General features: G+C 38.3%; 6 protein-coding genes across 6 annotated transcripts; 2 read left to right on the top strand and 4 right to left on the bottom strand. All coding sequences in view use genetic code 12, as the record gives it.

Annotated features, from left to right (window-relative positions):
• Positions 1 to 16: 16 nt before the first annotated feature.
• On the bottom strand, positions 17 to 4609 carry IQG1 (Iqg1p; the record flags this gene model as incomplete). The annotated part of the gene is made up of 1 exon (XM_067693438.1): positions 17 to 4609. The coding sequence occupies one exon, from the start codon at positions 4607 to 4609 to the stop codon at positions 17 to 19; it is 4593 nt and encodes a 1530-aa protein (XP_067547160.1).
• A 388-nt stretch (positions 4610 to 4997) lies between these two features.
• I9W82_004372 (MIND complex subunit) lies at positions 4998 to 5675 on the bottom strand (the record flags this gene model as incomplete). Its single annotated transcript, XM_067693437.1, has 1 exon — positions 4998 to 5675. One exon carries the CDS (start codon positions 5673 to 5675, stop codon positions 4998 to 5000), a length of 678 nt encoding a protein of 225 aa, XP_067547159.1.
• A 465-nt stretch (positions 5676 to 6140) lies between these two features.
• Positions 6141 to 6632, top strand: VMA11 (H(+)-transporting V0 sector ATPase subunit c'; the record flags this gene model as incomplete). Its single annotated transcript, XM_067693436.1, has 1 exon — positions 6141 to 6632. The coding sequence occupies one exon, from the start codon at positions 6141 to 6143 to the stop codon at positions 6630 to 6632; it is 492 nt and encodes a 163-aa protein (XP_067547158.1).
• Positions 6633 to 6700: 68 nt separating this feature from the next.
• Positions 6701 to 8161, bottom strand: RVB2 (RuvB family ATP-dependent DNA helicase reptin; the record flags this gene model as incomplete). The annotated part of the gene is made up of 1 exon (XM_067693435.1): positions 6701 to 8161. One exon carries the CDS (start codon positions 8159 to 8161, stop codon positions 6701 to 6703), a length of 1461 nt encoding a protein of 486 aa, XP_067547157.1.
• A 1532-nt stretch (positions 8162 to 9693) lies between these two features.
• I9W82_004369 (uncharacterized protein) lies at positions 9694 to 12168 on the top strand (the record flags this gene model as incomplete). The annotated part of the gene is made up of 1 exon (XM_067693433.1): positions 9694 to 12168. One exon carries the CDS (start codon positions 9694 to 9696, stop codon positions 12166 to 12168), a length of 2475 nt encoding a protein of 824 aa, XP_067547156.1.
• A 614-nt stretch (positions 12169 to 12782) lies between these two features.
• I9W82_004368 (uncharacterized protein) lies at positions 12783 to 15005 on the bottom strand (the record flags this gene model as incomplete). Its single annotated transcript, XM_067693432.1, has 1 exon — positions 12783 to 15005. One exon carries the CDS (start codon positions 15003 to 15005, stop codon positions 12783 to 12785), a length of 2223 nt encoding a protein of 740 aa, XP_067547155.1.
• Positions 15006 to 15398: the final 393 nt, after the last annotated feature.

Below are 15398 nucleotides of genomic sequence, written 5' to 3'. Positions count from 1 at the left end.
TAACTTTTTGTATATTTTACTCTTCTCTAACATCATAGAATTTTTTGAAAATAAATGCAATGAAATTGTTTGCATCAAACGTAGCATCACCATCAAACAAGGCGAATGTCTTTTTCCTTTCATATTGAAGTGTCAATAAATCATCCAATGTAACTACATTACTAGCACCAGCAATCACCACCAAGTTCTTTGACGCCTCAACTGTAAATTTACCAACTTGATAACAACTAAAAGTGATTTCAATTTTAGAACTTTCCAATAATTTAGGTGATGTGTTTAATAAAATCTTTTGATCTTTGAGTTTTTTAATTGAAAACTTGTAAGATCCAAACTCAGGTAATCTATTTCTCTTTCTCAATTCACGATTGTAAAAATATTGTTTACTAAAAACAGGTATGATGCTGAAAATCTTTTTATCCTTTGGTTTCAATTGCGAATTCGCAAGAATGCTATCCACATGACGATTGTATTCATTCAATTGCTGGCGCAAAAACTGTTCTTTATCAGACAACTTTTTCACTGTTTGATCTAAAGTTTCAAGTTGTTGGGACCGTATTTTCCTTTGAGTGGTTTTGCTCTTGATGTCAACGGCAATTTGGTTCAATAATCCTTGAAATGAGTTCTTTCTCGTGACTTCTCCCATAGACTCAAGTTTCAACAATGAATCAAGACACATTCTCTTCAAGTCATGGTATGTCATCTTGTTTAAATCACCAAGCGATGTCTTGTAGTACATCTTTGTGCTTGACATTGAATCCTCCTTTTCCATGTTAACTATTTCTCTAAACTTTTGCTCGTGTATAGGCTTTATACCTGATATTAACAACTCCAACAAATCGTCACCTTCTTGCACTTGCATAATGTACAACATGCAGCGTTTAGCTTGAGTAAATAAAACTCTCGTCTTTGAATCAGTAAGGGATTCTTCATGCATGTTTCGATCCAATACGATGGTGATGCTAGACAAGTCAGTCAAAGCCACTAAGTCCGAGGGTGAGGTGGTTAAATTTTCCAACTTTTGAGTCACCTTAAGCAATGGGTCATCTGTAGAGTGCACCATTATGTCAACATTGGACAAAGTAACCTTTTCAAGGAATATCATTAAGTTGGCTTTCATGGTTAATTTAGGTGCATCACAAACCATGTCCCCAAAGTCTCCAAAGTTGTATTCTCTATCAATATCTTCCACGTTGATGATACCACGCATTATTGCTTGAATTGAATCTATGCTCGATACAAGGTAGTCATTAAGTGGTTTCAAGAAATTATTTGTAAACGGCTTCATACTGAACAATTGAAGCATCAGTCTATGCAAGTGACGCAAATTGACTTGACCTTTCAAGTAAGGTTTTGCGTTTATTCCATAATTTTCAGGAAACAGAATGATCACACCAAAATAGTACTTCCAAAAACAAATACCAGCTACTGCCAAATGTTGTTGTTCCAGTAACCGGGGGAAATTTGCACGTGCAAGCATATATGCTTCACGACAAATGAGTCTTACATGCACGGGCAATCGTGTAGCACAACTTTCAACGAGCTTCAATATATCCGAGCAAGCGTCCCGCAAACTCATAAGATTGTGAACGAATCTAGATGATACTTCAGGAATTTTAATTGCATCCTGTGGACTAATGTTTGCGCTGACGCCATGATCATGGGGCATAATATTACTGTGTATTATTGTTGGGTCACTTTCAAAATCCAACTCATCATCATCGAGGATCTTGTGTATGTACTTTCCAGCCAATAATTTCAAATGCTGTCTTTGGTAAGTGTGGTTATTGAAATGTGTCACAAATTCCGTCCAGTGAGTAAACTGAGATTTGGTTATATCCGTGACAGTTTGTGATCTTGCTATATCATTTCGCATAACCAGAAGCAGTAATTTCATATAGTAGTACTGTTCCCTTGAGCGTCGATTAATGGATGGTTCAATCATAGGGAACAACTGAATCGTATTTGACAACAACGTTTGATAATCAGCAGTGTTTTTCAGAATATAGTCTTTTGATTTAAAAAGATTAGCCAAGTATTCACTTTTAGTTTGTAGTAAATAGAATAAACTCAGATAGAGCTCCACTTTGGCTTTAGCAGATTTGCTCAATATGTTCAAGTTTGTTGGCTTTTCATTAGCTTCAACCTTACGCTCATTATGGCCTTTAAATTTGGAAAACTCTTCAACTGTTATCTTATTTTTGTGCAAGAGACTCAACTTCAAATCAATATGCTCAATGCGCCCCTCCAAAGTTTCATTATTCTTTGACTTTTCAATGATGGAATCCTTTAACTTTGACAATTGAAGTTCTTGCTCAAAGTCTCCATCACTATTGGATAACAAATGAGCAAACTGTCTCAACACCGCTAATGATGGACTTGTACTAGTTATAAGTGATCTGTAGGCACATTGAGCTAAGCTTCTTCGAATTATTGCTTGGGCTCTGATAACGTAATCAATATGACGCTCATAGTAAGGCATGGTTTGACTGAAACGTTTCTTCACAGTGTTTGCTCGAATTTTGGCTTGAAATTCAATGATGGACTCAACGTTCTCATAAAGCTCATCCAAAACAATTTCATAATTGAATCTTCCAAGAACTCCCCTAAATAAAGTTTGAATAGGGATTATCGAAGAGTCCTTCACCATTGCTAATTCGTTCTTTGTATTGCGAATTGATCTTCTAACTTTCTCCCCACGATAAAATGCCGAAAGACTGTTTAATGCGTCGTCCTCGTTCATCAAGGTGACTAAAACGTTATCGCACAAGCGAGACCGTGCGACTCCTGCTCGAGCAATACTTTGTAGCTCAATGATTTTTTTCTTTGTGGATCTCACTATCATGTGTTTGCGGTTGATTTCTTCAATCACAGCATCCCTTCTGATTAATGATTGCAACTCGATAATTTTAGAAGCTTCGACATAGCGTGAGCTGGAGAATTTCCTATACAACTTGCTTCGACAAATAGCTTGTAGCTCTGTTATAGGTGGCAAAATCTCTTCTTTGTGCAAAACAAGCACTTTCACCCTGCGATGCACAAATTTCATCTTAATGATGGCTTGAAGTTGTGTAACATTTGACTTCATTGCTTGCAAAGCCAGTTTCTTCTCTTCAAGTTTCTCTCTAACGCATTTCCCTCTAATAATGCACTGGAAACGTACCATTTTGTCATCTTCTATCTTGGGTTTCTTGACAAGTGTAGTTTTTCTTCTGATCAAAGACTGAAGCTCCACAATCTCATAAGTGAATGCTCGAAGTTCATCTCTGTGTCTGTGCACTGTTTTTGATCTTGAAATGTTTCCACGAATGATGGAGCAAAGACGAACCAAGTCATCCTCGTAAGATTTGAGCATAATTTTATCAACAAACATTGAATATCTGAAATTAGCTCCCCTCGCCAAAGATTGCAACTTGATGATATGCAGGTTGTTATCGTGTAACTCACTATCGCTAAGAGGGTTGGTTGATGAGTTTGAAAATGGAGTTCGACTTGGTTCCGGTTTTTTGTTCTCAAAACTTAAAGCCCGTGATTTAATTTCAAACTTCGCAGGAGGGGTCAAGTCCGGTTTCTTTTCCTCTATAAAAGGATTGGGGTTGATTTTCTCCAATTTAGCCTTTGTAGGAGACAATACGTTATTCATAAACCTCGAATCCTCATTCGTGCTTCCTGTATCTGCACTTGTAAAGTTTGGTAAAGGAGCACTGACCAATGCCTTGTTTGCAGCTATTATATCATCACCTTCAAACTGAAGTTTATTCATCAAATCATTGATTGGGGGATAGCTGTGGTCACTTTTGTTCAAGATGTAACTTAATGCATGTAAACAGAACCACACTTTTGGTACATTTTTTGCATCATACAAGTCTGTGAGTTCGAATCTGAATAAATCTGGCACATTTAAGAAATCTAACAAATGAAAGAATCGGTTAATATTCTCTGTGTGTCTGAATTGAAGCTTCTTGTCGTCCATAAAAACGTTTCTTTGAGTTGGTAAAATGACATTGGCTAATTTGGCAAGGTAAATTCCATTTCTGATGTAGGAAATAAGTTCAACAGGAGATTGTTGGATCAGTTCATGTAACACTTCCTCCATCCATTGTCTTATTGCTTCTATTCTGCAAAGGAACTCATATCCAGGGGATGTAGTAGATGAGTTATGACTAGGTGAAGTAAAAGCTGTTCGTTTAGTTTTTGAATCAGCACCTGGGGTCTGCTGCTGTTGTAATTTTGGGGCAGACCTAACTGGGGATTTGTTCAAAATGTCTTTATAGTTTTTCTTTGCCCATGTGGGTGTTTCATCGTCAATTTCATTTCCATGGTCTTTGCTTGATTTGTTACTGCTAGTCGATGATTTAGGAGTCAATTTGAAGGAAGAAACAGTTGCGGAGGGAGACCCAAATTTCGATTTTAAGGAGGTTACTGACGATACAGGTTTATTTGTTGGAGACACATTTAGTTGACGTGCTAAAAGATCTAGATCTTGATCAGGCAGGTCCGTAGCATTATTAGTTTGTTTCAACCTTGAAGGAGTGTATATGTTTTGTCTTGTAGTTGGCTTAAGGATTTGATTTTTCTCATGTTGGAAACCTGCAGCAGTGTAGAAAGGCATATCTAGTGCAGGTTTATGGTGAGTGGTTTGATATTGAGATGAAGGTCTTTATCACTTCCTAAAGAGAATAGGATTATGAATTTAAGAATATTTAAGTTTGGTTCAATGATTTGTGAAAACATACCTCGTCTCGATCTAGATTACCTAAAACGGACAAAATGTAAACACACCAATTATTATACACAACGCCTGTCAATAACAGAACAAGTAACATCCATCATCAGTTTATAGAAGCTGAGATTACAGTAGCAACGAGAGAGAGAGAGAGAGAGAGAGAGAGAGAGAGAAAGATGTCGAATCAGTAGAGCACGATTCTCATTTATAGCCAGAACTGAATTCTTTGATTTACACAAATTCCCGAACAGTTATTCTATACACCTTTGCTCCCTCACTGCTGTATCTCTCTTCCCTTTAAGAAGTCAACCAGCTTCGAATAGTTGCTAACCTCCTGTTTTAAATGTGGCACTTTTCCATTTAGTTTGTCAATCGTTTGCAAATAAGTAAAATACCCCTCATTCATTCGATCGATATCCACTTCACCCAAGCTTTTAACAGCATCATCCACTGTGTTTTCCTTTTCATGTTGCTCAACCTTTTCGTCAATTAGCTGGATTATTTGAGTAACCTCATCATCTATACGAGCCACCGAGTTTTGATACTTTCCCACAATTCCTTTCTGTAGCGTGCGCTTCAATTCACTTAACTCAACAGTTACATCATCGTACTCAGTCAATATCTCTCGTAGTTCATTATCTAATGCAATGTCAAAGGGCTCCACATCATCGTCTTTATCATTAACCAGCAAAAGCTCCTTTATAGATTCATTACTCCGATCGGCACCATCCACTAAAAGGGAACTCAATAGATTCTGAAATGAGTTTAGTAGACACAGCTCCACTTTCAGATAAACTTCATTCTTTACTGGATCATAGTGTGATGTGGGAAGGTGCAAGTTAAGCTTTAAAAGCATGGATTTTAGGATGTTATTGTATAACGTTTTCAATTCTTTCCTTGAGATGGCAATTTTTTCATAATCATTCTGAATATCTAAGGTCAGAGCTGACATATTGACACTGTCTCTTTGATTTTTGATGTATATTTGTGAAAGCTTAACACTGAACCTTGATTTCTGAAATGAAACGCTACCAAGATAGATTTGAGTTTGGCAGATATAGATAATTGCAATAAAAACAGCACGCAATAAACAATGTTGTCTCTAGAGATCAGCTATATTATCTACTACTATTGAGGTCCATTATCTGCTGATATAGAGAATAGACTATATGTTTGAGCTACAGCAAGCCTCCAATACGGATATGATAGTTCGATATGTCAAACGGTCGTGTATCTCTGACCAAAATGGTTCTTTAAGTTTTTCTGAGATTTTTCTGTGAGCCTCAAAACCTCTCCAATAGAGACGACTTTCATCAAAAGTGATAAACTTTCTTACACGAGACATCACTAAAGCATATAGAGCCATAGCTGCTCTGAATCTACTATCTTTATCAATAAAAGTAACCAATTTACCAAAATGTCAGATGCATTAGGAGATGAATATTACCCATCGTTTGCACCATTTCTTGGGTTTGGTGGATGTGCAGCAGCAATGATGTTATCCTGTGCCGGTGCGGCAATTGGCACAGCCAAGTCAGGAATTGGTATTGCTGGTATCGGTACCTTCACACCAGAATTGATCATGAAGTCATTAATACCGGTGGTCATGTCTGGTATATTATCCGTTTATGGTCTCGTGGTGGCCGTATTGATTGCTGGAGGTTTATCACCAACTGACAAATACTCATTATTCAATGGTTGTATGCATTTAGCTTGTGGGTTAACTGTGGGGTTTGCGTGCTTGGCCTCGGGATACGCAATTGGAATAGTTGGTGATGAAGGAGTAAGGCAATTTATGCATCAACCACGTTTATTTGTTGGAATTGTGTTGATTCTTATTTTTGCTGAAGTGTTGGGTCTATACGGAATGATCATTGCATTGATTTTGAATACAAAGGGGAGTGGATAAAACTATACAAAAAAATATACGCTACTATTTTTTTTAAAATATATATTACAAATGGGTGTATGTCATGGCTAATCAGTCTCCATTTTGTCATCTTCATGTCCTTGACTTTTTGTCTCCTCACCAGCTTTACTCTTGACTTCTTTCTCTTCATCTGGATTTCCAATAACAACGTTTCCAGAATCATCAATGTACTGCGAAGAATGCTTTTCCAAATACTGCACAGATCTGTCAGAATCCAAAAACAACATATAAGCTCTCTTTATATCTTGAAGGTCAACTTGGGAAGCTCTTTTCTTGAGCGATATTTGCTGTGCTACCGAAATCAAATTACTAGCATATCTCAAACTCGTTTCTTGTCCAATCTTTGTCAACAATGCAAGCGCATCACCAGTCAACTCAACTTCTTCTTCATTGGCCCTGATAGACAAAATGGTTCTTATTTCATCGCCAGAGTAGTTTGAAGTATGTATGATGATAGATCTGTCCAATAAGTCAATTGGTAATCCATGCGGAGACTTGTAGTTGGTGCCTCTAGTCTTACTGATACCTCTATTAGTGGCCATCATTACAATTGGGGAGAAGTCATCCTCCAAAGCTCTGTTGATAAATGAAAAGCATTCAATATCCAACATGTGAACCTCATCAATAAATAAAACTCCTGGGACAATCTCAGCTTTACCTTCTTCCTTCCATTCAGCAACTTTAGTGTTAATCTGATCACGCACTTCAGATCTGATTTCTCCTGTATCACCCGAAAACAATGCCAAAAATCCTTGTTGTCTGGAGTTGATGACATCAATCTCATGTAAGGAAACAGTGTGTACAACTTCCTTTCTCTTTTGTAACTCCCCTTCGGGACACTGAACAAACTTTGTTTCAGGACCCATTGCATCATAATCTCTAGCTCTGGTGAATGACTTACCGAGCTTTGTGATTTTACCCGATGCTTTGTCAATAGATATCACATCTCCTGCAAGAACTTTCTCCTTTGTTAATCCTTCAATCATTTTGTTACCTAGCTCATATATAGTTTCCATATCAGTAGTTTTGATTGTAAGCTTACCTTGTTTGTGACCACCAGTAATCGATCTATCAATCTGAATCTCAACGACTTCTCCTTCTATAATTTCAGTTTCCTCTTTAATTCTAATTCCAATAGATTTTCTAAATGCTTGAGTCAATGCTTCCGTTTTCGACAACTCCAAACTGAAAACTTCCGATGCGGCAATCGCAGTGAAGGGAACTTCTGAACCCAAGCTTTGAGATAAACCCATGGCAATAGCCGTTTTACCAGTCGATGGTGGACCAGCAACCAAAACCGCACGTCCTGCGATTTTGCCAGCTTGAACCATTTTCAAAACAATTCCTGCTGCTTTTCTAGCCTTGAGTTGGCCAACCATTCCTTGAGCATTCTCGCGTGGTTGTAGGTTATCATCCAAACCAAGACCTGTAATATGCGAATGTGCTGCTATCAATGATAATCCACTGACATCGGTGGTTGTAACTTTTGTATTGATTGAGGTAGCCATCGTGTCTAAGGAAGGAGTGTTAGTACTAAATCAAAAGAAAAAATTAGATTTATCTATGAGTAGACATACAATTGTGATTTTGACGGTTGACTGGGTGTGTATTCGATATATGAGAATAGCAGGTACTTGAAAAACTTTGTCCTTCTCTTCAAAGTGTTTTTTTTTTTTGTTCTTCGTCTTCCTTCGATGGGGCTACCAATTTAAGTTAAGAAAGATACCCACATATTCATTTCAAAGGTTCGATAGGTGATCTAAACACAGCCAAAGTGATCATCTGTAACTAACTATAGTAAAGGATTAACCATATCGTGGTTGAACCAAGTTAACAAGAAGACATTGAATATGATATTCAATATGTATATCTCCGTGTGGTATGTCAGTCAGGAGCACCCTTAAGCTTACAACAATTCCCTTACAACAGAAAATTGAAGAGTGGAAATGAAGACCCTAGTAACACGATTGGTGATAAAGTGTGTTCAAAATTAGCCCAGTAATTTCATTGCTACTATCACTTGTTTATCCCCCCACCCCATATCAACTATTCAATCCGTTACGTCACTTCAACCACATGAATTGGTTGAGATAGGTATTATGTCGAGTGGGTTGATAGACTACTATAAATGCTAAGAGAGGGTTAGCGTTCCATTGGCGACTCCATTCCCCACCTACCCATCTATATACTGATTATTGAACCTTTGGAGATAAAATAAGAACAGGTTCTTGACCACCAAACACTAGAGCTTTCAGATATTTTGCTTAAAGTAATATTAGAAGCTCCTGGCTAAAGAAGGTGTGGGAAGAATAGGGCTAGGCGAATACGAAGTATTAGCTTAATCAAATGTTGTGGTTATCTGTGATAGCCAAGCACCTCCTGTGCCCAGTGACACGAGGTATGGAAGAAAGTACAACCACATAAATGAGCCCCATTGGAGGTCACCGACGCGAAGAACAATCCCAAAAGGTGGAGTTTCTACGCTCATAACGAAGGTAAGCGAACTGGAGCCGGTACTCGAGTTTATTTGAGCAGTGAGGAAGGTTATCATAGATTACAGGAGTATGGAACAGCGCCATGGACTCAAGAAGCGATTATATGGACGTGATGTGCAGTCTTTTCCCGTCAATGGCCAGATTTGAAGAATTTCCATATACTACACAGCTTGTGATCATACATTATGAGCCTGAAGGGTCTTCATTCATCCCTCCAATGCTACTGCAAGAATCTTAAAGGGTTGTTTATTACCGTCACGAATAGCACAACAATAATATACTCAATACGATACATGAGTGAAAGGAATTTACGAAAAAGATCAAAGGAGGAAGTTTACAACTGCTGCTATATCCATCATACAAGTATTGATAGATTTACAATCGGTAACCGCATTAGCAGGGGCTTCAGAATTTTGTTGTGCTGCTTAACTATGGGAATATCAAAAAAATGAGAATCACTGTGCAGGTACACAGATATACAATTGCAGCCAAAATTTCTATCTTTTTGATCCACCTTTCTTTCTCCAACCAACCACTTTTGAATCATGCGTTTATCGAGCTTGTGCAATAGAGCTTATTCCAGACGCAATCCTGAACTTTCCCGTGACGTTGAAGCCAATTCAGGCGCGGATATGCCAGGAATTAACGATTCAAATCCACCTGACAGTCAATTGCGGAAATTGAAGACAGCTATGAAGTTTATAAAAGCTGTAAGAATGCAACCCACTGTCAAACCGGGCGAGTTACCAGCAAAGCCCAGTAATATCATCATCAACCCCGATCATGGAAGAACATTACTTGAAATTGAAAATTGTTCATTGACTTTGTATTATGAGATTGAGGATGTGAAAACTCGTGAAGCGGTTATCGAGTTGTACAAATTTGTCAAAGATCAAGGGGATGAGGAGAGATTATTTGTTGACGCTTTTCAACATAGGACCAGATTGTTGAAAGCGCAAAGATGTTTTGGTGTGAAGTATGCGAAGAAGATTTTAAACGTTTACGATATGATGCTAGAGAAAATGGAGAAATCTTGCAGCACAAGGGACTTAATATTGAAGCTCTTGAAAATTGGACAAAAATACCATTTGTATGTCAAAAAGCATGAAAAGAAGATTACTAAACGGAATTGCTGCACATTTTTCCGAAACAACAAGGGAAAATTACCCATTGATGCAGATCAGATGATCAACACTGTCCACGGACAGCTAATGGTGCAATTGGAATTTCAAAAAAGATTGAGGAAGTTGCTTTATTTTTATGATGAGCAGAATCCAGGTTTCACAGACAAAGTAGCAAGCTTGTTTAAATGGTTTGACTTACTATCAATTTACGTACCAGTTGATGAAGGTGCTAAAAAACCGGAATCTAAAGCCCCAGCTGTTGTGGATTCAGAAGCACCTACACCGGTGATATCCACTGAGAATGTTGTTCCAGTAATCGGCGACAATTCGGCCGTTTTTGTTGAAACTAATAACAATGAGGAGGCTAATCCTGCTGCAATCAGGGCCACCGATGGCAGAGAAACAGCTGCTGCAGAAGCTACAGATGGAGGTGATGTGGAACACGTCATTCCAAGTTCCACCAATAGTACGGAGAATTCCGAGGTTACCAATTTGCCATCTTTTGAAACAGACGATACACCGCCATTACCGCAACCACTTCCTGATACGCTTGGTAATGATGTGGTAAATACAGGCATATCTATCTTTGAACCTGACCCAAAGAAATCATTGTATATCGGGATTGATGAAACTTTATTTGCGAGTGTGCTCGAAGTTCTGCGTCAAGTGCCTGAGCTACAAGGTGAAGACGAGCAGGGGAAGAGCTTGAATGGGGAGATTATTCCCAAGAAAGAGATTGACAATACCGAAGTCAAGGAGAATGTATTAGACAGTACAATTGAACCGACTGATACACATGAGTCAACCAATTTAATACCACAAGATGCTAAGCTGAATAACATTGAGACAAACTATAATAACACTACTACAAACTATAATAACACTACTACAAACACAATCAACAATCGAAACAACAACAACATTATCCCAGATACAAGTTGCCAGAATCGAACCACGAATTCACAAAAGGTGGAATCAAAAATAGATTCTGGATCAAAACAGAAAGATATTACATTTGTCACCGCAATCCGCGGCGGGACGAATACCTCAAATGACTCGCACTCATTGCGAAGTCTCGAAAGGACAGATATTAGTCAACCAGATGTAAAAATTGGGGATATTATTGATGATATTGTTGATATTCAAGAAGCTTTCATGGAAATGGAAGCCAACTTTGTTGAAGATGTTATAAGGCTTAAGGATGAGGTGACTCCACGTATCGAGGAGATGAATAGGTTAGAACAGGAAAATTGTGACCTAAGAGTTTTAATAATTGAGTACTTGGACAAATTCAAAGAACAATCGTGGATCGATTCTTCTTGTTTAGAATCAGAAAAACAGTTTCAAAATGCTGTTAACGAGTTGACTGGACAAAGTTGGCTGGTAACGAAGAGAGCATTAGAACAATCAAACTACGGATGTGTCGTCAGTGATACCATAATTGAAGACTTTTTGTCAGAAATACATTCACCGGAGCAGGGAAGGGGAGCTCGATTGGAGAATGTTGAAGAAGATGATGCACTCGTGATGGCAGATGGAGCGTTGTCTGAAAACCTGGAATATCATATCGACAAGCAGTATGAGAAGCTCGAAGTGTGGAAATCAATGCTTGCTATTCTAGAGGACGGCGCTTCGGATATGATAAAACGTCTTGAATCCGACAAATTTAATATTGACTTTATTGTCAAATCAGGAAAATTGGAAAACGACTTGTTCATGTTTATTTATGAACAATGCAGAAATTGGGAAAGACTTTGGTTCTGTTGGTACAATGAATCTGGGGCACACTCAGATAGAGATGTGGTTATTGCGCAGTTGAAAGAGGAGCTTGATCTGTTTACACAACTTAGTTCAGAGTTGTTTGGCTATCTCAAGAGAGAATTAATCGTTGATTGAAGGTGAAGATTTACTTGAAGCTGTTGAAGGTGGGACAAGAGTGAGGATACATTTCACATATGTTACATTTTCACTACTACTTTCACACATGTTTCACACACATATTTCACTACTACTTGCACACATGTTTTCGCTACTACATTCATAAAAACAACAAAAACACAAAAAAATTAGATAATACAAAAACAAGAAAAAAAGAGTTAGGACAACAGTGAAAAGGGTAAGTAACTCTTTGGTTGGTGGTTCTTACCTGAGTTGATGAGCTCACGGGGACGTTTACGATGCATAAGTGGGGTTTGCTTTTTTTCACTACAAAACTTGGTTGGATTCTGGTCCGTTCAATTAAAGTTTTTGCTATTGGCTTTTTAACAATAAGAGAATGCTGGTAACATTTTGACGTTGTTGATTCCATACATTATGATTTTAAAATCATAATTTTGTTTATTTAATCTCTGACTGTAAGATGATCTCTGGGATATATAGATGAAAGCGATTCTCTAATGGGTAAATGGAGTAATGCCTGAAAAAGGACACAGCTGACCACGTATAGGATCCACTTTTTACATCTGTTTTCTATGCATAATAATTTTATCTCTATATACTCTATATCACAATCACAACTTCAAGTTTCTCAAGATGGAACCTTCTTTGTACATAGCATCAATTTGTGGCTTGAAATACTTTGCAGCTATTGGTCTTCTGATCTTTGATGTAGGTGTAACAACTTCTCTTTCCAACTTTAATGGTTCAAAGTCAATAAAGATATTTCCAAACTTTTCAAAACCATTTAATGAGCCAACAGTTGAGTTCAATTGCAACAAGATTTGTGTTCTAATTTCACGTCTGTTACACACTTCAAGAATCTTTTCCTCGGTATCTAAATCGCGCTTTGCAATATTGCATCTTTCAGTCAAGAAGCTGACAATAGCGCTTGGATCAACACCAAGAATAGCGACCAAATAAGACTCAGCAGAGTTACCATGAGCAAATGCCTGTGTCAACATTGAGTTGGATGAAAGATACAAGTTTTCAATCTTGTCTGGTGTCACGTACTCTCCTTGAGACAATTTGAAAAAATTCTTTACACGGTCAAAAATAATCACCCATCCTTCACCAGTAAATTGAGCAACATCTCCAGTGGAGAACCATCCTTCTGAGTCAATGCTCTTTGTTGTTTCCTCCTCATTCTTGTAATAATGGCTGAACATTTGGGGTCCACGCAACTGCAATTCACCTCTTGGCCCACCTTTATCATTTAAGTAATAGCCCATTTCCGGCAACTCTCTAACTCTGGCTTCAATTGTAGGGGTAAGGGCACCACAAGTTCCAACACTAGGACCATGGAAAGGCAATGCCATACACATCCCAGCAAATGATTCACTTGAACCGTAACCATAGATAAAACCCATACCCAAACTTTCTTTCAAGAACCTCATAGTTTCTGGAGCCATTGGGGCACTTCCAGAGATACAACACTCCACCTCGTCAAATCCAAACTTGGAACGCAACTTCTTTACCAACTCCTTGTCAAAAATGTACTCCCCTTTTGCATCCTTCGTAACTCCACGTCCACGTTGTGATGGCGAATCAATTGTAGCTGCCTTTATAGAGGCTTCCATTTTAGTGAAAATACGAGGGACATTTGCAAAAAATGTTGGCTTGAAAAGCTTCATATCTTCAAACAAGGTCAATGGTGTACCACCAAGTCTGCAAAAACCAACACAACCCCCAACGAATAAACACGCAGCAGTCATTTGCCTTTCAAAAATGTGGGCCAACGGTAAGAAGGCAAGCTCTTTCATATTTTTGTGGTGGGGCAACATCATCACATAAGCCAGAAGAGCACATGCAACAGTTTTTTGCAGCAAAACAACTCCCTTTGGGTTGGCTCCAGTAGTACCTGATGTAAAGGTAAATGTGTAGACAGTATCTTGTGATGGAGGCGTCTTTTCACGAGGAAAGGCTTCACCAACTTTTTCAACTTGACTGAATTCATACAATTTAATGTTGTTTGCCTCAGCTAACTTGATCAAAGATGCACTAGACTTTCCTTTCACATTCAATGGGTCCATACAAACAATGGTGATCAACGATTCCAAATCTTTGGGGTTACTGGCCTTCAAGTTGATTAACGTCTCAATCTTTTCCTTTGAGCAAACAACCACCGGTGACTGAGTCAACCCTAAAATGAACTTGGAAGATGTTGGACCCAAGGTATCGTATAAGGCAGTATTCGTAATGGAGTTCTCAGAGCAAGCCAAGTCAGTCAAGAGCCACTCAACCCTGTTGGCAGAATATATAGTGACAATGTATGAAATGTTATCCTTGTTGAAACCTTTGTATTCCTTTGAATGATTGACAATCTTTTGGTGTGATTCCAAAGCAAGGTTCTTGTAAGGATTATTCTCTAACAAGTACATCAAACCGTTGGCAAAATTCGTCTTACGGGTATCAACTTGCTGGAAAGTGAATGAAGTATATCTCTCCTTATGTTGCTCATTTTCATAATCATATTCGTGGTAGGCCAAACAAGGACGATCAGCTTGTCTCTTGACTGCAGACGCAAACATTTTTGGATATGTGTTCAACTCTGGAGTAAGCGAATCTTTCAACCCATTTGGGAGAGCAGCATTTCTGTAAATTTTAGAAAATCCAGGCTTTGCTGTACCAGGAATCTTAACGGATCTGGCACTAAGATTTTCAGGGAGAGGCAAGCACTGATTGATTAAAACATCATCGGGTAACTCATTGACATTTTGGAACAAATAGTTGTCTTCATCAGCAGCGAAGAGGGAGTTCAAATCGGAGTCGCGAATCGATGGTAACTTCAATGCCATTGTATCTGGGGAAAATTGATAGGTGGTTGGATTATGAAACCCTTCCAAAAAAGAAAAATCATTTTGACCAGGACCACTGATATCTTATATATAAGCTTTATCGTTGTAATTGAACAAAATCGACATATTATCCATCGCAAAGAGGAGAACGCGTTAATTGGGGTTGATGCCGAGAAATGAAATTTCATATCATCAGATTCATTTTTATTTTCTTTCCACCATTATAAAATAACACCAAAAGAATGTACAACAACGTATATGTTTTCTCATGGAAGGAGGGGCATAGTGTATCCGAGGGACCAAATGGGGGTCAACGGATGTGCAGGTGTCGGCTTCGTTTCTTTTGTAATTTTTGGTTTTGATGCCAATGAGGAGTTTCTTGAACACCCCCTC

This window comes from Candida metapsilosis, assembly GCF_017655625.1.
Source record: "Candida metapsilosis strain BP57 chromosome Unknown scaffold6, whole genome shotgun sequence".
In the NCBI taxonomy this organism is placed as follows: domain Eukaryota; kingdom Fungi; phylum Ascomycota; class Pichiomycetes; order Serinales; family Debaryomycetaceae; genus Lodderomyces; species Lodderomyces metapsilosis.
Note: the sequence above shows the minus strand (reverse complement) of the source record. Positions and strands in the feature narration are given on the sequence as shown.